The sequence below is a fragment of the Amia ocellicauda genome, chromosome 15, assembly GCF_036373705.1.
Source record: "Amia ocellicauda isolate fAmiCal2 chromosome 15, fAmiCal2.hap1, whole genome shotgun sequence".
Classification (NCBI taxonomy): Eukaryota; Metazoa; Chordata; class Actinopteri; order Amiiformes; family Amiidae; genus Amia; species Amia ocellicauda.
Window position 1 is genome coordinate 22,984,346 of NC_089864.1, and position 27,386 is coordinate 23,011,731.

Here is a 27,386-nt window from a genome sequence, read left to right on the forward strand (position 1 = left end):
TTTTTTAATAGGTTGCTTACATAATTTCACATGCTCCTGTAGTGATCGTTTTTTAAGGTTTCCCAGCTATACAAACATCTGTGTGTGAAAATGTTGTCTTGCGGTGTTTGGACTCAGACTCTTTTGAAGCCTTTAAAATGACAGCTTCACAACACTGATCGAGACAGGAGTGTATTCGATTATGTAAACAAACTTGGAAAGGGAAAAAAAAGTAATTTATCTTTTTGTAAACCTGGCCTTTTGACCTTAAAGTTAATCTGAACAATAAACCGTGCAGCAAATATTGATCAACACAGACCCATTCCTGCTGGGGATCCACCTTAAAATCAAAGGGGTTAGCTTTCAGAAATCAAATATCCAAGTTTTTCCTCAAAGCATACGATTAGGTATCAAGACGGGTACAAGGCTGGCACGTCTCCTTCACCAAGTAATTTTTTTCTCAGATCAGGTGGAAAAAAATATTTGTGTGAGTTTCTTGAGAATGACCAGGAGACGGGAGAACAAGCTCGTTCATCGGGAACTTCCCATCAAACACTTCCAGATGGAGAGCTTTAGAGTGGTTTGCTACTAAAACTGCTCTAAGATTTTTTTTTAAGGTTGAGAGGTTCTGTTTTACATTATCTGCCATTGAACATGTTACAGAGATAGATCTTTTGTTTGGAATAACATTTTAAATCAACAATGCAACTCATAAGGAGTTGAATTGCAATGGTAACAGAACTAGCAGGATTGTGTGTGTCCGGATTTGCTGCAACACTGTCACTCATTCTCATCTTCTTGTCCTTATCTTATAAAGATTTGATGGAGCAATAAAATATCTTATGTCCTTGGCTTTACAAAACTCATAAGCACTTTAAATGCACTCTGGACGGGTTAGTATTTTAACTCTCAGAACCCTGTTTTTTGTCAGTTTCAAAGATGACAGTCTTTTATTGTGAGAACCAGAGCAACCCTGTTTATTGCTGTCGGCTATCAAGAGGGATGTCGGTTTAGTGGTGTGCCATTCAAGGATTATTTGTGGACAAAAGAAAAAAACAACTCCACAGAAAAAAAATGTTTCCTTGGATTAAACGGAGGCAAAGATGTTTGTGGAGTCCAAATGTTTCAAAAAATAAGTTTTTCTATTTTATGATTATAGTAAAACTGTTATGTCGTTACTATGCATTTGAACATGTTTGGATTTCTTGTTTGGTTTGCCCTGGACTTAAAATGCTCGGTAATTAAATAACTAATCGTGAGTAAATACTCTTATGAAGGAGAATTGGTCTGTTTCTGTCCACTTGACCAGAAATTGATTTAGCCCACAAATCCCATTGAAGAAGAGAGTCTTAATCACCTCTTATTGAGTTTCAGCATCTTGTTCATTTCTGTAATCTAGGAAAATCATTGTTTCCCTGATTAAAAGCAGGCAAGGCACATATATCAAAAGTGAAAGCAAAGCAAATACGAATTAATACTTTTGGATACAGGATTGATTTAGGGTTCTGGAAATAATAGAGCACAAGTGAGAAAAGCACCAAAAGATAGGAATTTAAGACTTGATTTTCACAAGGGTAATCGAGCTGTTTAATTTCAGGTAAGAATGGGGATATTTGTAATCAAATGGCAGGGATACTGTAACGATTCCCAGGCTTTTATATGACTGACTAACATCAACATGTCAAACGCTGTGCTATAACAGTACATATTTTTGCATTGTTCTTTCTGCTAAACCTGGAAAGCTCAGTTTGTTTTCAAAGCATGTTTATTTTTAACTTGGCTACTTTATTGAATGTCTAAACACAAACCCTGTTAGTAATGAGACTGAGTGTAATGAGTTGATTGATTGTTTGCACTTAGGCTATCTACGAACATTTAGGCTAAATATGTTATGGGTTTATGGGAAATGTTATGGGTTTCACCATCCATTAAAACATTTTAGTCAACTCATTAGATCTGGGGGGGAAACATTTGCATGCTTTATGAACTCTCCAACAAAAGTTAAAATCTAGCACTATGCATCAAATGAAATGGATTTTTTTAACCACACCCCTAATGTACTGTGACCTACAAAGTCCAGGTAGGCTAATGCTCGGTGCCTTCTCAATTAGTGATTTTTCTGATGAGGCTCACGTTCAACCACATAATTGGGAGGAACTGAACAAAGTTACAGTGCAATAAGAAGAGTTTAAGAAACATGTTGCATAGGCCTACTGCCAAATCCTAATGGTAGAGATTATGTGGAACCAAAAATATTATCAAATACACAGCAGACAGAAAAAACAAAGGTGTCAAGTACTTTAGTGCTGGTGAAAAGTCTGTAAATTGCGAGGCAAAGAGACATAACATTTACAGTCAAAGCTTGTAAAGTCAATTAGTAAATTAACTCAGAGAGAGAAACAAAGATGATTTAAAGGCTGTACACTGAACTTGTATATTGCTGCATACATGTGGTCAGTACCATGGACAGGACTTGGGTAGACCAAGGTCCAAGGTTCAACATTAAAGATGGCCCGCTGGCATGGGCCAGTAAGATGGGCCAGTAAGACCTAACGTCGGGCCAGTAAACAAAGATAGTCACTGGCCCGTAAATTTTCCCATTTAAATTCATAGTATCGTATTAAAAGGTTTGTTTGTCATCTTTGTCACTCTTGCTGCTTCAATTTTCGCTTGTTCTCACATTAAAATGTGTCTGCACCCCTCCTTCTCCCCCTTCGTGTGTCACAATACCGGTGTCGTCTTTTTGACCAATAATATTCGATGGCTCATCTGTTTTGACCAATCACAGTTCATAGTGAATTTTAGAGCAGGACCCAAGCATGGCATCGCACGAGGCAAGCGAACTCGATCATTTTTGCTTTCGAGGAAAGAACAGTTTCTGTGGGTCGAACACAATAGTGGCAAGGGACACACGTACTGCCGTACATGTTGTGCGTTCCCCACGAAAGCCGATAACGCAGCGTCGATTTTCAAGGTAACGAAAAACTACCGAAATCATGCTCTTGACAATAGGAGAACAAAACTGTGCATACATTTTATATTACTCTCTTTAATTATTATAACTCGCTGTTAAAGGTAGGGTATGCAATCTTTTACAGAAACATTTGTTATACTGGTTGAAAGTCTCTTCACATCCTGATAGCAATCAATAATTTAAGTGGTCTAAATGTAAATATATATATACACTCACCTAAAGGATTATTAGGAACACCATACTAATACTGTGTTTTGACCCCCTTTCGCCTTCAGAACTGCCTTAATTCTACGTGGCATTGATTCAACAAGGTGCTGAAAGCATTCTTTAGAAATGTTGGCCCATATTGATAGGATAGCATCTTGCAGTTGATGGAGATTTGTGGGATGCACATCCAGGGCACGAAGCTCCCGTTCCACCACATCCCAAAGATGCTCTATTGGCTTGAGATCTGGTGACTGTGGGGACCAGTTTAGTACAGTGAACTCATTGTCATGTTCAAGAAACCAATTTGAAATGATTCGACCTTTGTAACATGGTGCATTATCCTGCTGGAAGTAGCCATCAGAGGATGGGTACATGGTGGTCATAAAGGGATGGACATGGTCAGAAACAATGCTCAGGTAGGCCGTGGCATTTAAACGATGCCCAATTGGCACTAAGGGGCCTAAAGTGTGCCAAGAAAACATCCCCCACACCATTACACCACCACCACCAGCCTGCACAGTGGTAACAAGGCATGATGGATCCATGTTCTCATTCTGTTTACGCCAAATTCTGACTCTACCATCTGAATGTCTCAACAGAAATCGAGACTCATCAGATCAGGCAACATTTTTCCAGTCTTCAACTGTCCAATTTTGGTGAGCTTGTGCAAATTGTAGCCTCTTTTTCCTATTTGTAGTGGAGATAAGTGGTACCCGGTGGGGTCTTCTGCTGTTGTAGCTCATCCACCTCAAGGTTGTACGTGTTGTGGCTTCACAAATGCTTTGCTGCATACCTCGGTTGTAACGAGTGGTTATTTCAGTCAAAGTTGCTCTTCTATCAGCTTGAATCAGTCGGCCCATTCTCCTCTGACCTCTAGCATCAACAAGGCATTTTCGCCCACAGGACTGCTGCATACTGGATGTTTTTCCCTTTTCACACCATTCTTTGTAAACCCTAGAAATGGTTGTGCGTGAAAATCCCAGTAACTGAGCAGATTGTGAAATACTCAGACCGGCCCGTCTGGCACCAACAACCATGCCACGCTCAAAATTGCTTAAATCACCTTTCTTTCCCATTCAGACATTCAGTTTGGAGTTCAGGAGATTGTCTTGACCAGGACCACACCCCTAAATGCATTGAAGCAACTGCCATGTGATTGGTTGGTTAGATAATTGCATTAATGAGAAATTGAACAGGTGTTCCTAATAATCCTTTAGGTGAGTGTATAAATTCTGTGGAAGGGACAGGACTAAAAAAGGATTGACCAATCATTGCATTCGGTCCGAATGTAATGATAGAATGTCCTCCCTGTCTCTCAATCTATATTTGCATACCGCCGAGCAACTTGTTTGCGCAGACAATCACATGTCATCAGCGCGGGAACCATCACGCTGTGCAGAGCGAGCGCGAGAATGGAAGGCGAGCCGCAGCTACTATTTTTAAAAACATAATAACCGTAAATAAGATGTTTACGCTCGTTATTATTGTAATGTCTAATCTGTGAATGAGACATGAGGTAATCTGAAACTGTTCAGGAGTTCAGTCTACTTACAGGGATTCCAGTGGCACAGCGCTGCACTGCCCGGGATCAGCGATCACTGATCGGGGATCAGCATTACTCATTTTTTAATTTGTTTGTTTTAGTCCCAGTTACAAACATTTTATGATAAAACTGGAGATGGTTCAGATTGTTATTTTGCATAAAAATAAACTTACTAAATGCCAATCTGTCAAGTTAACCAAAACATCTAAGTCCATCTACAGGCTTTACGTTGCAAATCGCCATTGTATCTGCAATGCAACATTTCCTTGTAAACACACCTTGTACTTATTCGGCCAATCATACACATACAAGGCAGACAGTTGTCTCTCATCTCTGATCTGCACAAATCAAATGTCTTAACCCACCCCACACACAGTATTGCTGCCGGGTCAAAAATACACTACGGTTATATTTAAAACACACATGAATTTCATAATTATTTAAAACTGTCAGATTTATATTCGAAACGTATACAAAGTGACAAACTGCTGATACATTTTTGCGTATTGCTAAATATATAATATACAGCGATCAGCCATAACATTATGACCACCTGCCTAATATTGTGTAGGTCCCCCTTTTCCACTAGACCTCTGAAGGTGTGCTGTGGTATCTGGCACCAAGACTTTAGCAGAAGATCCTTTAAGTCCTGTAAGTTGCGAGGTGGGGCCTCCATGGATCGGACTTGTTAGTCCAGCACATCCCACAGATGCTCAATTGGATTGAGATCTGGGGAATTTGGAGACCAAGTCAACACCTTGGACTCGTGATTCATCAGACCAGGCCACCTTCTTCCATTGCTCCGTGGTCCAGTTCTGATGCTCACGTGCCTATTGTAGGCGCTTTCGGCAGAGGACAGGGGTCAGCATGGGCACCCTGACTGGTCTGCGGCTACGCAGCCCTATACGCAACAAACTGCGATGCACTGTGTGTTCTGACACCTTTCTATCAGAACCAGCATTCACTTTTTCAGCAATTTGAGCTACAGTAGCTCGTCTGTTGGATCGGACCACACGGGCCTTAATGAGCCTTGGCCGCCCATGACCCTGTCGCCGGTTCACTGCTTTTCCTTCCTTGGACCACTTTTGATAGGTACTGACCACTGCAGACCGGGAACACCCCACAAGAGCTTCAGTTTTGGAGATGCTCTGACCCAGTCGTCTAGCCATCACAATTTGGCCCTTGTCAAAGTCGCTCAGATCCTTATGCTTGCCCATTTTTCCTGCTTCTAACACATCAACTTTGAGGACAAAATGTTAATTTGCTGCCTAATATATCCCACCCACTGACAGGTGCCATGATAACAAGATTATCAGTGTTGTTCACTTCACCTGTCAGTGGTCATAATGTTATGGCTGATCGGTGTATAATATATGGAGGGAGTGATGGAGGCCTTGAGGACTCGGTTCAGGACTGTGGATACAGACAAAGTTTGCAGGCTGTTGCCAAGCTGGTGGACCCCAGGGAGTGGCCCACAGAAGAAGGAGATTTTGCAGCCTATGGAATGGACCACCTCAGAGCAGTGGCCAACCACTTTAAAGAGGTCCTGGGCTGCATGGGCTGCGACATCAATGCAGCCCGGCACCAAGAGTGGTCTAATGCTAAGGTCCTGATTAAGGCACTGGCCCAGTCCCAGCAGTCCAAGTTGTGGGGGGACTTCTTCATGAGAGGAAGACAAGATTTAAGAACCTCTTGATGGTCATCCTGATTCTGCCAATGTCCACTGCCACCATGGGGGAGGCTTCAGTGCAATTAAGTGAATTAAGACAGATTGGAGGAGCAACCTCACAGTAGACATGCTAAAACAAATGCTGTTTGTGAGCATACAAGAGCCTCCAGTCAGAGTTTAATGCACAGAGGGGCGTGGAACATTGGTTCAACGCAGGAGAGAGATCCCGGTGACTTTGAGAAAGAGAGAAGGACAGAGATTGCCTTGTGTTCTGTTTGTTTATACATGTTTTCTGTTCTATTATAGTATTTTGTTGTTGGTTGCAGACAAACACACAGACACATTACAATAAACACACAATTGTATTGTTTTTTTGTTTTTGTATTTTTTTTATTCAGTCCGGGCCAGTACATTTCAGACCAGGCCAGAGAGAAAAAAAGTTAATGTTGGACCCTGGCAAGGTCTGAACAAAAGACAGTTGCCATGCATTCAGGGATGAGGGGTCTTTTAAAAATAGCAGATGAAATTCCAATAAAGTCTTTCTTTTAAATATTACAAGACTCTGCAACTAAAATCGGACATACCGTGTGTTACAAAACATCATAACAACATGTCGATTTATATACGAAGCAAAACACCTAAAAAGTCAAAACTGAGTACAAAAAAAAAAGTACAGAGAAAAAATAGTTCAGAAGCTTAGGGATCTTGCAGGTTTTTTTGCAGAGTTATATAATGAACATTAGGTTCAATTTAACCAGGAGAATCTCTTGTGTTTAAGATCAAGAACATATTCTGGCCTTCAAAACACCAAATCTTAATTCAACCACTTAGATTGTTGTCTTGTGCTGATGTCACTGTACTGAATCACATTAAATTGGACCTAACCATTACCTACAGTAATGGGAAAAGCTTTAAAGCCCAATCAGTCATAAATAGATTCCTGTATAGTTAGACCTGGCCACTGGCAGAACCTTATTTCCTGGAAAGGTCATATGATTCAATTCTATTGGATCATTTAACGCCAAAGGGAATTTAATGTCTTAGCAGTGTGTTAGTCTTGCTTTTGGATTTGAACAGCTGGCTGTTGTGAAGTGATAACTCTTCTGCGTGTGTTATTTTGAGAGACAAATTTGGCACATACTGTGTTTTCTATTTTAGTATTTCCCAGGGCCAAGCCTTATTATCAAACCCAAATTAATTTATGAAAAACAAAACACAGGCCTTGGCACAACTGAAATACAAGTTATAAAATTAATTATACTCTGGTTATAAATACGTATAATTATTTTGTTACTAAGAAATTTGTAGGCTGACTGTAAAGGCCAGAAATGTAATTTCCTAAACTTGTTTTTAGTCATTTCTCATACACCTAATGATTTTTTCATTCCCTCAGCTTTAATTAATTGTTAGTGCTGTTAAGACAAGTTGGCTGAGGCTGTGGATTACTTTTTGTGTCAGGGACATGACAGTGGGTGTTAAATCAACACAGCATTTCCATGTATTTTCCTGGGATGATACAATCAGCAAGGTTTGATTTCTGCAGTCTCTGTGGAGAGATCCCTCTGAACGCAGTCCTTGTTCACAATATTAGTTTTTCAATAACTAAAGATAATTTCTAACACACAGACCAATTAGATAGTCCAAATCAGAGGGTTTTCTGCAATGGTTATTGTGGGATCATATGACAATAGTCAACAAACTTGTCCAATGGGGCTCATGTCTCCTAAAAGGCCAGGCTATAGCAGGGCTGTGATTCCTTGGGTCTACTTTGTCCATGTGTAGCATGGGCGGTTTTAGCTAATGTTTATTCACCAAAATTCATATCCATCCACCATCAATAACATCTTCATCCAGTCCAGAGTCCCAGAGTCTTATCTGGCAGGCACAGGGCACAAGATAGGGCACCCCCAGGACAGCACACAAGCACACACACACACCACACCACACTCACACAACTAGGGGGCAATTTAGAGTAGCCAATCAACCTAAGCAGCCTGCTTTTGGGTTGTGGGAGGAAACCAGAGCAGCTGGGGAAAACCCACACGGCTACAGTGCATATATGAAAAATCAAATCAAATCACTGTAAATAGAAAGAGTATCAAGTACACAAGTTCTTATTAAGATCTATGGCCATTAAATGCTATGATATTAGTGCTAACTATTCGGCAAGCAGCTTTGAACAGAACACCTTGGTATGAAGTGAAAGCTCCCCTTATTAAGGACACACAGCCAAGCCATGGATAGGTCTATATCACCTAGAGTCAGATGTTTACTGAAGAAAACTCCTGTAACACAGGCTATTTAATTTGATAAGATAGATATTGTGCAATGCATCTTAATGATAAAAACTCATAGAGCTCATCATAGCACATGAGAAATATTATAGTGCTTGCACAATTGTGTAAACCCAAAATACCTCTGTGAATATATAGTAAGTTGCAGTATTTTACTGTAAGAAAATACACTTAAATAACCATTAGTTGTTTAAATATTATATTCATTATTTGGTCAAACTGTAAATTAATGTTATGGAACATTTGCCTAAAACTTTGATTAGTTATTTTCATCAACATATAAAACGGTTTCTGATTAAAACAATCACATTTTGATTCAGTCAAAATTAAATATGTATTCAGTGTTGTGTTCCACATGGAAGCAGATATTTAAAAAGATACTGCAAAATACTAAATCCTAGGTTTACTTCAGCAAATCCCATTTCTAGTAATAATACAATAGATTCCTTTCAAATTATGAGATGCTATATTATATGCTATATAATAGCAATCAGGTGACAATGTTTCGCACATGTAGTCTAGTTTATACACATTGTTTAAAAATAGCAGTGTTCTTTCACAAGCTTAAATGCCAATGCCTATTCATGAATTTCTCCCAGGGCACAGTATTCATGACAATCTATCAAATGGGTGCAGTAAAATAATGTTAATGCTTTGTGTCTATAGGAATTTTCTTCTGAAACATTTTGTTGAAAAGAAATAACAACACTAAATCAAGCACAGCAATCACTATGGCAATTAATCAAGTACTGCTAGGGTTATGCTACATAGTAAACACAGCTATGTATCTGACTTTTATTGCTGTCAGCTTTGCACCAATGCTGATAACTAGTTGTTATCAATAATCAAGGATACCAAAAGATTGTCAGGGGCTCAGCATACATTAGACATTAGGAAAGGTTTACATGCTAGGTAAATCTCCTATAAAAAAGTGAAGTTTATGACTGCTTTTTACAATTTACCCAAAAATGCAATGCAGGTACTCACTCCATAAATTCAATTGGAAGAAGAACAAAAAAGTAGGCTGCCCACTTCTGAAGTCCTCTCAATCAATGATTTCTGGATTTCAGAAAGAGAATGTTTCACATCTATCCATTTAAGGCCAACTATATTATTAATTCCAGAAAGTCCATATTATTAGGCCTAATTCTTGAGCTCACAGGCTGATTTTCAACCCCTTTCTCACGTGCAAACCCCTCATTATAAACATCCTGATGAAGTAAAAAAAATGTATATTAAAATGAAACATCTGTAGAACTATGAGACTTTAATATTTATATAATTGTTTGGTAACTGAAATGAATGCTGTCAAATGAAAAATGCTAGTCAGAACAATTTGTAACTTAAACACAGAACACAGCATGAAAGGTAACCATGGAACACAATAAATAATTGAAACAAGGATGTCAGAAAGCACAGTGCTAGCTAATGGGGGATTTATTATAGTTTCAGAATTGTAGTAATTTGTAGTGAAGTCTGCTAAAAGAGCAATCAGAACCCATTCATCTGCACTAGAAAATTTAAGATTACTACTTCAAGTTTGGCTTGGATCAAACTTCCAGACAGAAATCGATTTTGTTGTTCCACCTGTGATCTAGACTGACCATAATATATGGTTCCCACAATATGAGTACAATATACAGTTGCTTTAAAAAGAGAAGGAGACATAACAAGATGAGAAAGTGAGGAGTATCAATAATTGTCTACCACAAATGCCCACTGCACAAAATGAGAACATTAAGTTACTACTATATGTTTTATTCAGCTGCAAGATGCCTTAATACAAGGTGATTTGTGAGCTTTACGAGAGCTCAATAATCAATATACAATTCTACATTCAGAGCATTTCATTGTACTAAGCGGTTATTTTAGTCATGACTTGATCGATGCAAAGTTGGTGCCAAGCCAATATGTGTACAACTGTCAGCTATGAAGCCATATTAATCAAGTGGATTTTGTAACAGAAGGTGTTTTTCATTTTTCACATTCATGCATGGGAGTTGACTGCATCTGAACATTACAATCTATAATCAAGTGATGTCCGGTTATCAGAGCAGAACAGTCAACTACAAAGTTGATCTACTCATCTTTAGTTCAAGTCCATAGAGAATTGTGCTTTCCAGCTGGGCGTGTCATATACTCTGGATGGAAGGAAATGGTAGGGAGCTGGAATTGTATTTGACCAAAAATCTCCAGTTTGTCCTATAAAATATTATTAATACAATTTTGAATTTCTGTCAAGAAAGGAGAGATGATGTTTATTTAAAATGCAGACCGAGTACACTTGTTTACTCCGCCTCTGGCAAGCCTGAGAGGGCAAAGGTGTTGTGAATTCATCACCCCACATCTTTGGCATATCAGATTATCCACATTGGGTAATTCAATCTGCAGGTGGGTAACAAAGACCTCAGTGTGCCCTGCTCTGTACGGGATACTGCTCAGCCAAGACTATTATGGAGAGGCACTGAAAGCAGAGAAGATGGAGTCTGATCAACATTCAGCTGCTTCCCAAAGTCTGCCCCTCAAGCCAGACTTCTTCACTTTTGCAGTACAATTGTATACTACAGATTTTTGGGGATGGTAAGCCAAACAGCTGTAGTCCTTCACAGTCTGTGAATGCGCGCTTAATCATTTACTGCAGAAGACTTGGAAAAAACATGATGTGTTCATTTCAGTATACTTATGCAATTTGCGACATACATGGTAGAAATACCTAAAATACTTGTTGATTCTCTGAGACCTGATCTGTAAGGGGCAAATTACCAGCTACTCTAGAATAAAAGGAATTTTCGGTCCAGGTACAGGAACTACAGGAAACTACAGGAAATTCCTTTACAGCAGGTATTGCTACATGGTGAAATTCCCTCATAATACAGGCTACATACAACCATCAAAACCAAGTATCAGTTAGACGTGGATATTAAAAAGCCAAGGAATCGTATTCTGTTTCTAGTATGCATATTGTCGTGGCTTAAACTATGAAAAAGCAAGCAAGGACCATAGTACAACAGAATTGTGAAGAAACTATTGAATCTGCAAACCAGAGCAGATATTGGGATTCACCAAATCACTATCTACACCAGACCATGTTTAAGCCTCCCAGCTCCATATAGTTTATTGGTCTAGAAATAAATCACAGTATGATCTACAATTACCTCAAAATATGACTGTTCACAAATATATATTGTATTGGATATCATAAAGAATTTTAGAATGGTAAACTGTATTCATTCTGGGCGAATCACTTTAAAGAGTAAAATAGTCCGTGACCTTCACAGAGCTTCTATTAAAAGTTGTCTATTGTATTCCATTTCCTATGGGGGTATTAACTTTTTGAAGATCCAAAAATTAACCTATAGTTCTTACATGCTCTCTTGTAAACACCTGTGCTTTAACACATTTTGGTTAATCTGATGGAACAGCTGCAGGTATCTGATATAATCTGCAAACTTATTTGGAGAGGATACTATGTGGCAACTACTCATGTGAACTAATAAAATTAATGTATTACATCATCTAATCGTTTTAGTACACTGTTCTATTAAAGCACAGTAATGGTAAAGGCAATTTCAGACTATTGTGAGTATAGGCTTAGCTGATGAAAGCAGAGCTAAAATTGCTGAGGGTAAAACCTAATACATTTTCAGTGTTTGCTGATGGAGTCCCATATGCCCTAAAATTAATAATGCACAAAGAACAGACGACAAATATGGAAATGATTCGATCAGATTTCTGGAAGCTTGTGTAACATTTCCAACACTTTGGAAGAGCAACATTACTAAATAGTCAGAGATACACTCTATAAATAATACACAAAGATAGAAGAAATGACTTTAAAGCTGGTTGATTTAAAAAAGCACCTACACTTTTAAACTGTATTCACCCATAGGGTAATATTTCAGTACCTACACAATGTATAGGCTACACTGGTGGAACAGGGGGTGGGGGAGAAAACATCACACACAAACTCACTCATCTTTTACTTTTATGATGTTCCTGTCCATACAAATGTGATAAAATACTGTAAAATATCTAGCCATGAAAATGATTCAAGGTATGAAATTCATGACCTTACTGGTGCACTTTGTATTTTTATTTCCAGTGCCAATAAAAATGCCCAGACAAGTGTACTTATTGCTGTAGTACCATTGCAGTGTCATTCTCCTCAAGCCTAGCAAATAGGCCTATTCATTTATTTAATTTATTCAAAAGGCGGGGACGGCTCTGTCTTGAATTTATTTGAACAGATATCTGAGTGCCAATTGAGCTTTGTTATTGAAAGTCCTTTGTTTATTGTTTTCGGTCGTGTAACAATGGTACTGTTAAAATGTGACTCTGTACTATCACAGCATGACACTTGTGTCTGAATACGCCTTAAGTGCGACAATGCTGGTTACAATGGGCCCCTTACAAAAGAGGCAGCATCTATGGTCATCTTTTTGTACCCACTGTAGCAGTCAACCTAGCTTTAAAACAATACCCTAGTTTTTCATTTCTGCTCGGGTCTACCGAAATTCTATAAGCTTCAGTGTTTTTTAAGCTACCTTAATGTCATGCAGAGAAGAGTAAACTGTCATGTGAAAATAAATGTTCCACAAACTGTACACAACACATCTATCCAGTTAACAGTACACTGTGATGAGACATAATTCCAAATAAACACTCGCTCACAAAGCAATGACTGTGTTTTCCTAGAAATCACTACAGACTATGCAATGTTAAATAGGAACTCTACACCATTTTTCCACAAGATCTCAACTTCTAGTACATGTGAATGGTTGCAAAAACACGCATACAGCATCCAATGACCAAGCGACAGAAACGTGTTTTCTGATTGGAATATTGTACAGCTTTACAGTCTAGCAATGTTCAGGCCCTGAGCCAGGCTGTGTTCCATCTCATTGAAGGAGGACAGGAAGACGGGTGACTGCCAATTTCCTAATTAAAACCACCCTGGGACCAGATTAGTGAGAGTGTAAGGATTTTCTCCATTGTTGTTTAACAAGACATCAAACCCACATTCTACCACTCAGAGCCTACTGAATAAGAAAAGTAAAAATGAGATAAAATCCTATGGAAAAAAAAATACAAGTAAATATCCTTTCAGAATCGTAATGTCGAAATAATCACTCTAAAAACATACATCATTATACATAGAGCTGCTGAGATTAATTGGGTGGTGAAATAAATACAGGCACATGCAAATACATTTGCACAAATAAATATAAAGATATACTTTAAATTCAAACTGTATTACTGTATTCGTGGTCTTTCCCAACCTTCAGCTACTTCAGTCAGTCAAATCAATATTGACACATTTAGCAATTGTCTAAGAGGTGGATAAAATTGTGGAGAAAGGTTCCACAAATTGAATGTGAGGACTTATAAAACTGCTAATTATAAAACCACAGCTGGAAAAATCTATGATTTCAAAATGTGTATTAAAATCAGACTAAAACTATTGTAATCAATTATTTATTTTGTGATTTCACCAAACTGTGCAAATGGTGTATTTTAATCTTAATTGACAAGATACAGTACTTGAATGAGTAGTTCATATTGTCAGCAACTGGTAGATACTTTAAACATACATAAGTACATGAGAACCACAAGAAGACCCAATGTGAAAAACAAAACAGCAAAAAGCAGATGAGGTGAACTATTTCAGCAATTCTGCATGCCTGAACATTTTCTGGCACACATCAAACACAAGAACACAAATACTGTGCTTGCATAGGATGCATAAAGTCATCCTCACCTGGTAGGTACTAGAGCTCAACAGAAACCCTTAAAAATAGAACCACTAGCATTAATGACAGGTGGAGTGCTTCATAACGTGTAATTACATGTTCATCCGGGTCATAGCCTTCCTCTTCATAGCTGCTCTGACTAGCTGTGATTGACTGTGTTCCTCCACTCCAGCAATGAGTAGCTAAGCCAGTGATTTTAATTCAAGAGAGAAATACTGTCTGACACCTGGGGTAATATCGAGAATATAATCCAATAAACAAGCGCACACGTGTGTAGGGAGAGAGAGAGAGAGAGAGAAAGGAGGGATGACCCACGCAGCCCATACATTGTAACAGTACCAATGGAACAGCAATATGTGCATGTCTATAACTGGAAACACACACACACACTACATACATATATGTATTACGATGGATTTAACACTATTATATAATTATCAATATGGACTGCAGTCGAGAATTTTGCATGTCCGCCCGCCATCATGATCATCAACTCAGCAAATGACAGGCTGCCCAAATGCACAACACATGCGTCTAAGCAGATATAACGGACAGGTCATGTTTTGTAGCTGGGCATAATGAAAGACACACTTGTGCACCCGTCCCCTCTTTAAGAGTCTCCATTTTCCTGCGCACCCCCCACACACGGCTGTGTGGCCATCGATCGCACTGACGGCTCAATCCTGTGATTCCCCCATGCATGCACGGCCACACGGGTCCGACGCACGGAGGGGGTCCTGGGTCGCTTACCTGCCGCAGGTGAGCCCGCCGTCGCCATGGAGACCAGCAGCACTGCTCCCAGAACGAGGCCGCAGCAGGCGCGCGCAGAGCCGGCGCTTCTGGAGAAGAGCTCCGAGGAGGCGGTCACGTCCGTCACGCTGCCCATTGCTCGGCTCTCAGGGCATCTTCATGCACGACGAGAGGAAAATCCCTTCAGAGGTAAGTGCTCTGAACAGGAACGGCAACAAAAACCAAAAAAAAAAAAAATGCAGGCGTTTCTCTCAGTGCGTCCTGGCTCCCATGTCCAAACGCAAACGGTATGTTTTTGAATAATACTAAAAATACACTGCAAGGTTGCTCCTCTCTTGAATACGTTCCGTTAATCCAATATTATTACCTGTACAGATGTAGGTGCTATTTTCATCAATTATTCCCTTTTCATATATATATGTGTGTAAAAAAAAAACAACATAAAACAGTCCGAAATTCACCCCCCAAACAATACTAGTTTACTGGTACCATTTTAATATAAAAACTGTTTTTCCTGATTAAATAAAAAAAAATCCCACCCTTTTCATACGTGACGTGAGCATGACCCAATGAGAAAAAGCATTTTGTTTTGGCACAAAAACGTCAAGTGTTTTTACACACAAGTCAAACGCTGTGAGCCCTTTGTTCTCCGTGTGGGCAATAAAACAGGCAGCGGGCATATGGGTCGTCTTCGCCTTTTCCACGTTACGGAGCAGTGCTGGAGTGGGCAGTCCTGGCTCTTGTGTTACACAGATGTATTGACACCGTAGTCTGTGGTTATGTATCAATTGTGTCGCGTCTAGAGCTCAAACCATCAATATAACCTTCCGCCCCGGACTGAAATCAGCGCTGTGAGACGCACATCAAACCCTGAACAGTGGGCACTCCTCTGGCACGGGCACCTCGCTGGCCGGGCACCATGCAGCGGCTGCACACTCTCCCCCAGCTTTGCAAAATGAAACGGGTCGCGACTCCCCTCGTCTTCAAGACTCTTTCTTCCTCTGCATGCACGCACACTTGCCCCCGCTGGATGCGTGTCCGAGCTGCGGGATGCTCTTCATATTTTTCCACCAAAAGCACATGCGATCCCTTAATCCGCACGGCCAACTTGCATGCAGATGATCCCCAGTTGCAAAACAGTGGAGGTTAGGCAGACTTGCAATGCGATGCTCCGGCAGACCAGAGTATGTCCCAATCACGTCTTATAGCCTGTCTTTCCTAAGGGTATCTATTTCCATTTTTAGACTAAGCTCCGTTCTACATGCATATTGACTCCGATTGATGCGATTTACATCATTCACATTTGCATGGGCTTGCTCCTGCCAAAGGACGTGGGGATCTCCCGGTGGAAAATGACGGTATTCCTGCCCGCTATGTCTCAGAGCATCCCTCGGCCGGTCCGGAGCTGCTGCTCGATTCAGACCTTGCAGGCTACGGGATCTCTGGGGCTCAGTCGCAGGCCACCTCCCTCCCCGGCCTCCGATTAGAAATTTATGACATCAAGGGTTGTATTAGTGGTGTTCATTGGCTAAGGAGGCCGTCTCTCAGTGCGCATTAGTCTGGGTTAGGTTGTCTTCCTTGCTTACTGCACCGGCGTCTGTGGTTACTGACTCTGCAACGTCAGCTGGCTCTTCGTGGAGTTCTTGTCCGCAGATCTGCGCAGATCTGCACAATCGCTCCGATCTCATTGGTGGAGCCGCGCAGACCTGGGGACGTCTGCGCTACACGAACGCGACCACATTATTCCTGTAGCGGTGGCGTTTTTCCTTTCTATGCGGGCCTTATTGTTTCCAGTAATAAAGATGGAAATACGAAAATAGAGCCTGGAGTGATTTATTATCATCGTTGTTGTTGTTCAGTGTTTGTAGCTGGGCGGATGGTGTTATTTCGTTTTGGTACAATAGGATCACTGCACAGACAAGGATGTTACCTATTGGAACCAACATGGTGGTAGCCTTAAAATAGGAGACTGGATAAAACCAGGACCACCAGCATTAAAAATACTTATTCTGGGCTTTCAGAAATTTGAGTTTTTATTGAAAATATTGTATTACATGGTGTAAATAATATTAAATACTTTAATACTAATAACAGATTAACAACAACAACAATAATAATAATAATAATAATAATAATAATAATAATAATAATAATAATAATAAATACACATTTTCTACAATTTGTTAAACTGCACAGAATTTGTAAAAGTAAGAGTGGCATTAAGGTACAATAGTGCTACAATAGTTTAATGCTGGAAATATTTAAATAATATTTAAAAGAATGGCCCCATAATAATTTCTGTCCCAATTGATAGTAGAAGGGGTCCCCTTTAAACCTACAGTAGTGTTATTCTGGGGCAGTGTTTGTGGAACTGCAAATAGACACCCAAATTGGTGACCCCCATGCTACAATGTCATATTTGTACATGCAATGTGAGCATTCCAAGGCTGGATTTCTAATATTTAGAAGAATGGCCCCAAAATAATTTTAGGTCCTATTGATAGTATTAAGGGTCCCCTTTAACCCTACTTCTTCTGCATGCTTTCAGGGGTATGTTACTAATGAGGACCCCTAATGCAATTTAAGACACAAATGTGTCGCATAGGGGACAACAATATTGATGAGAAATACCAGTTAAAGTAAATAGTTCCCCAGGATAACACTATTTTACTTTAGAAGGGGAAACCTTTATTCTATCAATTGGACCTAAAATGGTTCTGGGGACTTTCTTTTCAATATTGGAAAGCAACCCTTGGAAAGCTAACAACCCAATCTAAGACACAAACTGGTGGCATTGGGGAAACTAGTTTGGCTGTCTATTCCCAGTCCCACAAATAGCTCAAGTAGATCCTTTCTACTATCCAAAGGACCTAAAATGGTTCTGGGGACATTCTTTTAATTAATAAAAAGCCAGCCTCTGAACGCTCACATTCCAATGTAAGACACTGCATTTAGGCATGGGGGACTAATGTTTGCATGTCTATTCCCAGTTTCACAAATTGCTCCCCAACATAAAACTACAGTACTTTAGAAGGGGACCCTTTCTACTATCAAAGGGAGCAGGAATGGTTTTGGGGACTATCTTTTAAATATTAGAAAACAACCCTCGGAACGCTCACATTGCAATATAAGACACTAAATGGTGGCATGGGGTAAACCATATTGGGTGCCTATTCTCAGTTCCACAAACACTGCTCCAGCATAACACTACTGTAGGATTAAAGGGGACCCTTAATACTGGGACAGAAATTATTTTGGGGGCATTATTTTAAATGTGAGAAAGCAAGCCTCAGAATGCTCACAATGCACTTAAAATTATGACATTGTGGCAGGGGGGACACCAGTTTGGGGGTGTATTCCCAGTTCCAGAAATAGTTCCAGAGCATGAAACTAATAATGCCACTATTACTTTTACAAATTCTGTGCAGTTTAACAAATTGTAAAAAATGTGTATTCATTTTTATTGTTGTTGCTGTTGCTGTTATTAGTATTAAAGTTAAGTATTTAATATTCTTTACACCATGTAATACAATATTTTCAATAAAAACTCAAGTTTCTGAAAGCCCAGAATAAGTATTTTTCAGTTTTGGACGTCTTTGTAAATCTTTCCACTGTTCCAGCATTCCAGGTTCAAAATACAACAGATATTGAAAATATTTGAGATTCGCAAATTTTTAATCCCAAGACTTAATAGACAAATAAAATAGATAGGCCTACAGTGTTTCTAAAGAGATTAGTATTATGCCAGCTCAGTCATGATCATACAGAACGTTATTTGTTCAATTCTGACATTTAAAAAAACATTAAAGCACTTAATTAATGTACATATGCATAACAATCTTGTTTTTATGTACTCAAATGATTGTACAGATATCTGAACCTATCCCTCTACCCAGTTTTCTATAGCTGCACCAAGCAAGCTTAACCTTAGCAAGCTTAATTAGCTCAATGCAGTAAAGCTATTTAAGAGCCACTAGGCCACATTTCTGCTTTGCCTGACTAGATAATGTACATACACAGAGTTTATATAAACTATTTTTATGTTTCAGGAGCAGTTGGCATGTCTTTAGCATGTTGTTGTTTTTTACTGCATTATTAACAGCTTAGACTGCAGTGTGGCTGTACCAATTAACACAAAAACAGCCAATAGTTTCAAGGTCAAAGGCAAGTGGAAGTCTAATTAATGCAGTCATTTAATTCACTTAGTATAATTAATCATTACCCAATCAGTCTGTTTGCTTTTGTTGTATAAAATGGCAGATAGCACTGCCAAAGCTGGTGGGCTATAGCTGATGAACAGCAAGGGCATGTGTTACTATATGGTTTGATAATTGAATATCTTTCCATGTGTTCATCACACTCCTATAGAAACAAAACTAAACAAAACATTGAGTACTATAGGCCCCTCAACATAATGCACATAATGTAAGGTTTGTGTCAGCTAAGCTTAATTTAAATAATTAATTAGTTAACTCATTCATTATGACCAGCCATTGCTGGTAAAGATTTGTTGTCATTAATCCAGCAAAATTATTTCAGTTCATTACAAGCAAAAACAGCTGTCTGTGATACCTCAGTAGAACAATATACATTCACCTAAAGGATTATTAGGAACACCTGTTCAATTTCTCATTAATGCAATTATCTAACCAACCAATCACATGGCAGTTGCTTCAATGCATTTAGGGGTGTGGTCCTGGTCAAGACAATCTCCTGAACTCCAAACTGAATGTCTGAATGGGAAAGAAAGGTGATTTAAGCAATTTTGAGCGTGGCATGGTTGTTGGTGCCAGACGGGCCGCACAACCATTTCTAGGGTTTACAAAGAATGGTGTGAAAAGGGAAAAACATCCAGTATGCGGCAGTCCTGTGGGCGAAAATGCCTTGTTGATGCTAGAGGTCAGAGGAGAATGGGCCGACTGATTCAAGCTGATAGAAGAGCAACTTTGACTGAAATAACCACTCGTTACAACCGAGGTATGCAGCAAAGCATTTGTGAAGCCACAACACGTACAACCTTGAGGCGGATGGGCTACAACAGCAGAAGACCCCACCGGGTACCACTTACCTCCACTACAAATAGGAAAAAGAGGCTACAATTTGCACAAGCTCACCAAAATTGGACAGTTGAAGACTGGAAAAATGTTGCCTGGTCTGATGAGTCTCGATTTCTGTTGAGACATTCAGATGGTAGAGTCAGAATTTGGCGTAAACAGAATGAGAACATGGATCCATCATGCCTTGTTACCACTGTGCAGGCTGGTGGTGGTGGTGTAATGGTGTGGGGGATGTTTTCTTGGCACACTTTAGGCCCCTTAGTGCCAATTGGGCATCGTTTAAATGCCACGGCCTACCTGAGCATTGTTTCTGACCATGTCCATCCCTTTATGACCACCATGTACCCATCCTCTGATGGCTACTTCCAGCAGGATAATGCACCATGTCACAAAGGTCGAATCATTTCAAATTGGTTTCATGAACATGACAATGAGTTCACTGTACTAAACTGGCCCCCACAGTCACCAGATCTCAACCCAATAGAGCATCTTTGGGATGTGGTGGAACGGGAGCTTCGTGCCCTGGATGTGCATCCCACAAATTTCCATCAACTGCAAGATGCTATCCTATCAATATGGGCCAACATTTCTAAAGAATGCTTTCAGCACCTTGTTGAATCAATGCCACGTAGAATTAAGGCAGTTCTGAAGGCGAAAGGGGGTCAAATCACAGTATTAGTATGGTGTTCCTAATAATCCTTTAGGTGAGTGTATGGTATATCAATTTCAAATATGTAGGTTAAATGATACATTAATTTAATTTTAATGTAGATAAAAAGTTTGTTGCCTGTGCCACATACTTGCAGATATTAATAAGTTAACTAACACAAAATTGAACAAGAAATTTTAAATTATGTTAATCGAGTTATGAATTAATGAAAATCCTTAACAATATGGAGCAGGGTCTATTTATACTTGTCATGTAAAAATCAATTTATAGTTTATAAATTGCAGTTTATAATCAATCTAGTACATATAAATTATGGACCAACCGTTGTTTTACATTTCATAAAAAATGTTCTACATATTTGTTAAATGTAGTAAATTATAATGTGTGTATATATATATATATATATATATATATATATATATATATATATAATAATTATAAGTCATGAATGATTCTCATATTTACTGGCTACCACATACATGGTACAAGGTACCTACGTTTTTATTTAATTTATATATAATTTCTTAAGTACATGACGCGTATCACACTGCCAACTTGCTTGGGAGATGCTGTCATGAATGCACTGGAATCTGAGGATTTCACTAAATCTTTATAAGTGATACAAATAATTGACATATATACACAGGATAACATACACCTAACATACATCATCATTACAAATACATGTATGCATGTGCTGAAATCCATGTATTCATCCATGTTTTTTGTAATGAATGTGTTCCATCATATCAATAGTGAATTGCTTTGAATCCCTCAAGGCATAATTCTCAATATTATAAATATCCTCTGTATAGGATTATCTAAAGGATGAAGCTATTCCCAATCTGTCACTCATGCTGTTTAGGTTAACACACTAGAGACACTAACAGAAGCTTTGTTTACAAAGTAATATAACCGAAAGCAGAGCCACATACAAAACCTAAACTCAGTCTGAGTCTTATATTGAATTGTAAAGCACAAATTTGCTAGGTTTAACATATACATAAACATAAACGTCCAAGAAGGAGTGAAGACAACTGCAATAGTCATATGTAGACGGTCAATAGAGTTAAATTTGTCCTGGACTCGCTTTACTAAGGGAACGATGACATGGCCATCAGAACCCCCACACTAGGGGTTATAAGCAGAGGAGCTCCTGCAAATGTGCTGTTTGGAGGTGAAGGAAGGATGAAAAAGCAATGAATGCTGGGAAATTGCATTTGATTCTAGATACGTATGCTTGATTAGGTGGAAGTCGGGTGAGAGATTAGTTTAAAACTCTGTTTAGTGTTTGGGTTGTGTTTCAATTGGCCAGATTACAATGAGATGAGATTATTGGCAGATTGATTTTTTTAGTGTTGTTAGACCCATTACTGACGAATCTAAATGAATATCCTTTTTTCTTTTATTTTTTCAACAAACACAATATATAATACACCTCACAGATCATAGAAATAATGTGAAAAAAGAGGAGTGCACAAGAAATAAATTACTCACATTTAGTTATTAATTTGTATTAAGCGGCTTCATTTTTATTGCAATTGCCACCCCACACAACCCTGATGAATTAATTAGTCATGGCTTAACCAGTGGGCCCTGTTTTGGAATACAACGTGTCCTTTTAATTAATCAAAGCAGTGCTTTAACATTCAGCAGTTGTCTGCGATGCTCCTAGAAAGATTGGAAATTATATATAAATTGCCTTGAATAATTGTGCCCCTGTACTAACATGAAGAATGGAGCGATGCTAATTAGTATTAGTATTATACGCTGACTGAATTATTATTCTCACTGAAACCGTGTATTTCCGGACAGGAATACTGTGTAACTGATAATGAAAAAAGTTTGTTTTCTGTTACTTTGGAATGCAACAACATTTGAATCATACATTGAAGTGTGCAGATTAAAGATGTAGCAAACCTCAATATCCCATTTTGAGGCCTGAACACTAATTGAATGAATGCTGATGAGTTTCCTAATTTCAAGTATACAGATTTATGTTAGCATCCTATATATTGTGGCAATCTGTAGCCAGGGTCCTTCAAGTACCTGAGATTTTGGAGTCCTCTGGCAGAGCTGTGTTAAACTTACCTTCGGGTTTCTGCTGAGAGATGGCTTTGTTTTACACAGCATGCACAAAAAGTACAGACTCAGCAAAGAAATGCAGGAAAGATGACACATCCTGCAAAATTGTACAAGGGAGATCCTAAGGTTGTGAATATGAATAGCATTAGTTTTTCTGCTGGCAGTGGAGATATTATCTGGAATTATCTAGGCCAGTTATGACACCATAATACAAATGTCAGGTCTTTTAAGATGACAATGTGAATTCTGCATTACTTTTTTGTTGGTTGTCAAGACATTGAACTCCATATTAGATTGAATGAAGCAAAAGCCTTGGTTACAATGGGATTGAGAATAGCAGGCAGAACGCACATCTTCTGTTCAAAGAAAATAAGATGAACAGTGTACTTGGTGAATATGGATCTTGCAGAGGCTGATTTTATTTTCTAAACTGCCTTCTCTCTGGCATCCATTTCTTTAGGATAGAAAATATTGATTCTAGCATATTTGACTTGAATATGTTTCAGGCCAATATACACACATATATAAAATAACGATCCAGAAAATTGCTTTACAAACAAATTGGCTGTACTTATGACACACTACACAATTAGGATTACCAAACACATCGGCATTGTTCAGAGAAGATGTAATATCATAGGGGAGTGCTAGTACTGATTCCCTGCACTGCTGTTTGTATCTCTATAGTACATCCAGACATTATAAGACTGATATAGAATATGGTCTTTCACTGTGAACAGTTCAGTATAGCATGCAAGTAGGAGACTAATGATGCTCGCAGACACATACATTGAGAATGCCACAGATTCATTGTTTCTATGTTTCTTTAGCTGTGTGAACCATAGGATTTGGCAGGCTGAATGTAAGCCATGTCACAGCTAGTAGTCTGCAATTGGGTTGACCATGGAGATTTATTCTTCAGCAGCTGTACAATTCAGTGTTTGCATCTCTCTGCTCATTTAGTCAGTTTTGCATCAACTGCTCTATGATGAATTTAGGATTGAGGTGAATGAGTAAAGCTGGGTTCACTCTCAGGTTCCAGATAAAGGCATGACAGCAAGGAGCCAGTTTTGTGTGGGCAATCAGACCAAGGATTGTATAATTGTATTAGGTATAGTGTATGCAGTCAATCCCCCATTTATGGGACAGCGAGCACCTGAACCACACAATCTTACCAACGAAGTGACAAATCCTCTGTTCCAAAAGACCGCTTTCCCCTGATGCAGGGAGTTTGAATGCTCCGCCGAGCTCAGTCATTGTGACAAGCTGATACACTGTACCACGTACAATGCAGGAGGGATGTTTTCTGCAGCATCACTGTAAGAACACAGGAATCCTACACTTGAAAGTCACATCAGTCTGTCAGAAGTCCCTGTCCGTTCAGAAGACTTGTGAAAGATCCTGGACAGTGTTTGTGAAAAATGAAAGGTTAGAACTGAAACAGGCTGCTTTCTGTGTCAAGAAAGGAAACATCAACAGATGACATTTATTACTGAAAACTGCAGTCATGAAGCTGCAAGACCATTCTGTTGTTGAAGAACATAATTGGCGCCATCTAGTGGCACAGATATAATGGTACAGTGGAGACAGAAAACTACTCTGGAGAACAACTGCATCTCAACACAAATAATTTAAAAAACACAATATCACAGTCCATGTATCTAGGTATGTATCGTATCATCATCTAAAGGTTCACATCCCTACAAACAGGTTGTGATCTATAATGTGTTTGTATATTTATTCCCACTTTGTCTAATCCAGTGGTTCTCAAACCTGTCCTGGAGTACCGCCTACCCTGCTGGTTTGTGTTCCAACCGAACTCTCAATTACTTAATTGTACCCTTAATTGATGTAATTTGATTACATTTGACTATAAATTGTGTAACTGATAAAAAGATGGTTCCTTAATAAGATAATTATTCCTTTATACAGTTTTAAAATAATTAAAAGTTAAATATATTATATTAGTTAAATTAAGGGTTCAATTAAGTAATTGAGAGCTCACAGCAGGGTCAGTGGTACTCCAGGACAGGTTTGAGAACCACTGGTCTAATCTATCTATCCATATATGATACACACGGTTTAATCCATTGCAAGCATCAGTTTCAGAAACTTCACTCAACAGGTCTTGACTAAATTGAAAATGGCAGCTAATGAGAAGAATGTCTTTGTATCAGACCCACTCTTCATAAGAGAGGAGAGAGAGAGAGAGAGAGAGAGAGAGAGAGATCAAGATCTGTCCATAAGAAGACTCTGAAACTCTGTCCATGATTACAGATGGGAATGGAGTTGTCCATCTGTCTCAGCGGTACACATTGAAATAGACTGATTGGATAAGTGTCCACCCCCCTTGTAATATTTAAGCATTTTCAATTGACACCCCTGGTTTAAACTTTTTTCCCCACATATTCTATTGTGTTGTAAAGCACATTCTCCTTTGTAGATGTGGATTTATTGAGTACATCATTATAACTTATAATTTAATGCAAGATATATTAATTTGTTAATTATACACCAGCACACAGGAGTACCCTTCACCTATAGTTGGCATTGCTCACAGCTTTTTGCTCAATATCTGTGTGCACCATAAGTTTTTACCTCTCGAGCATGCATGTGCAGTGTTCCTGCATCTCTTCTCAAGCAAAGCCCATCTTTCTGCATAAACAACCCAAGCCCCAGGTAAAGGCCACAACATAATACTTGGTTTATTTGATTTCCTCAAGGTAGTGGGTGGAAATACATAACTTATGATTAACTCATATCCATCATAAACAAGTATGCATGTTTGTGCAATTGTGTCTTTTTGCCTGCAAATTTTATTTTTTATTTTCAATTAGAATTGTAATCAGTGGTCTAAAACTTGTTCAGGGGTGGGCTTAAAACTAGAACTACCCACCCACTCAACCAGAATGAATGCATTCCCATGGAAAGAGCTCAGGGAGCAGGTGTTTGATTAAATGCTGAAGTAAAATGTCACCTTACTGCTCAGAAGTGACTTTAGTTTGATTTGTATTCATTATGCTTAAAGCACACATCACACCTACTGTAATATGTATCGAGTGTAAATGTTTAATTGGGCCTGCTCAGTCAACCAGGGCCAGATTTTTTTTTTTTGGTATTGGGCCCCTAGCCCACTGGGAATTCACCTGGCGTTTCAGATGGCCAGTCCACCACTTGAACGCTAGTGGCACAGATCTGGCATTGTCCAAGAAATGAGGGGCATGTGTAACTATTTAAATTAAATTTGTCCCATACAATAATTACACTTCATTATAACAATAGGTTTCCTAAATTACAACCTAGAACGGTGTACTAGATTAAAAGTTTGTTCAATTTCCTCAAATCTTGCATTTCATGAATACAAGAGGTACATGGATTTAAACCATGGTCTCACTAGGAATGGTTTGAATCAAATCAATGCAGTCTCATTAAAGCATTTAGCTATATATGAAGACTGGAATACCACCCTGACCTGTTCATTTGCACCATAGGAAAGAAATTCTTTCACACAGCAGCAATTGGTAATTTTACATTCTGGTTTATTGCTCTAGAGTTGCTGGTAGAACCTACTCGCATTAACACTGCACAGGATGGCCACTGTACTACAAGCCAAGATCTGCATTTCCCCTACCCTCTTAATCTACAAATCACATAAATTCAATGTCACCCCTTTTGATTAACAAAGCTCACACTCATGCCCAAATATGGATGAGATTGCAATGTACAGATGAGAGAGTGTGAGGCAGGCATGCCAGAGCAAATTGCATTTTGTCAGAGCTATATGCAGTTGGTTTCTAGGAAATGTAGGTGGAAGACCAGCTAGGTCAGAGATTTCCATCTCTAACCACACGGACCATGGATGTCAAGCAATCCAGTCAACAGGATCAAATGGTAAAGAGGCAAAGAATCTCAGTGTATGCACACCTACAGACAGACAAATTCAGTCCCTTAAATGTTAGGTATTCAAGAATTAGGCACTAGATCTGCAGTGCACACTCACCTATGCCAGGCTTTTCTGAATATTTTCAGACTCTCTGGCATCTCCAAAATGCTACAAAAACCACTACCCCAACCATACAATAAACAAAATAAAGACCTAGACCCTCTTGCAAGCCCAAACAAAATGGAAAAGGAGTCCGAGTTAGTCAAAGTAAGATCACTAGTAATCCGGTTCAGCTTTCTGGTTTCCACCACTACCAGCTATTTACATAACCAGTTCAACCCATTCGTTTCATGGAGGCAACTTGGATTGCAGCCCAAATTCACACTGGGACTGTTAGTTATGGAGGCTTCAAAGGCAGGAGATAAGCCAAACTTCCAAGGCAGGTGGTTTGTAGATTTTAAAAAATGTACTATAGAAGTCTTTGGTCACAAATCAGGCTGTGCAGTCATGGGATTTAGGCAATGA

The 27,386-nt window shown here is 39.0% G+C and overlaps 1 protein-coding gene across 1 annotated transcript in view; it reads right to left on the reverse strand.

Moving 5' to 3' along the window:
* Positions 1-16,583, reverse strand: part of LOC136771698 (UPF0606 protein KIAA1549) — a 77,890-nt gene extending 61,307 nt beyond the window's left edge. Inside the window, exon 1 of the mRNA XM_066724169.1 lies at positions 15,167-16,583. Coding sequence (XP_066580266.1) covers positions 15,167-15,302 — 136 coding nt within the window. The 5' untranslated portion in view covers positions 15,303-16,583. The remainder of the gene's footprint in view (positions 1-15,166) is intronic.
* Positions 16,584-27,386: the final 10,803 nt, after the last annotated feature.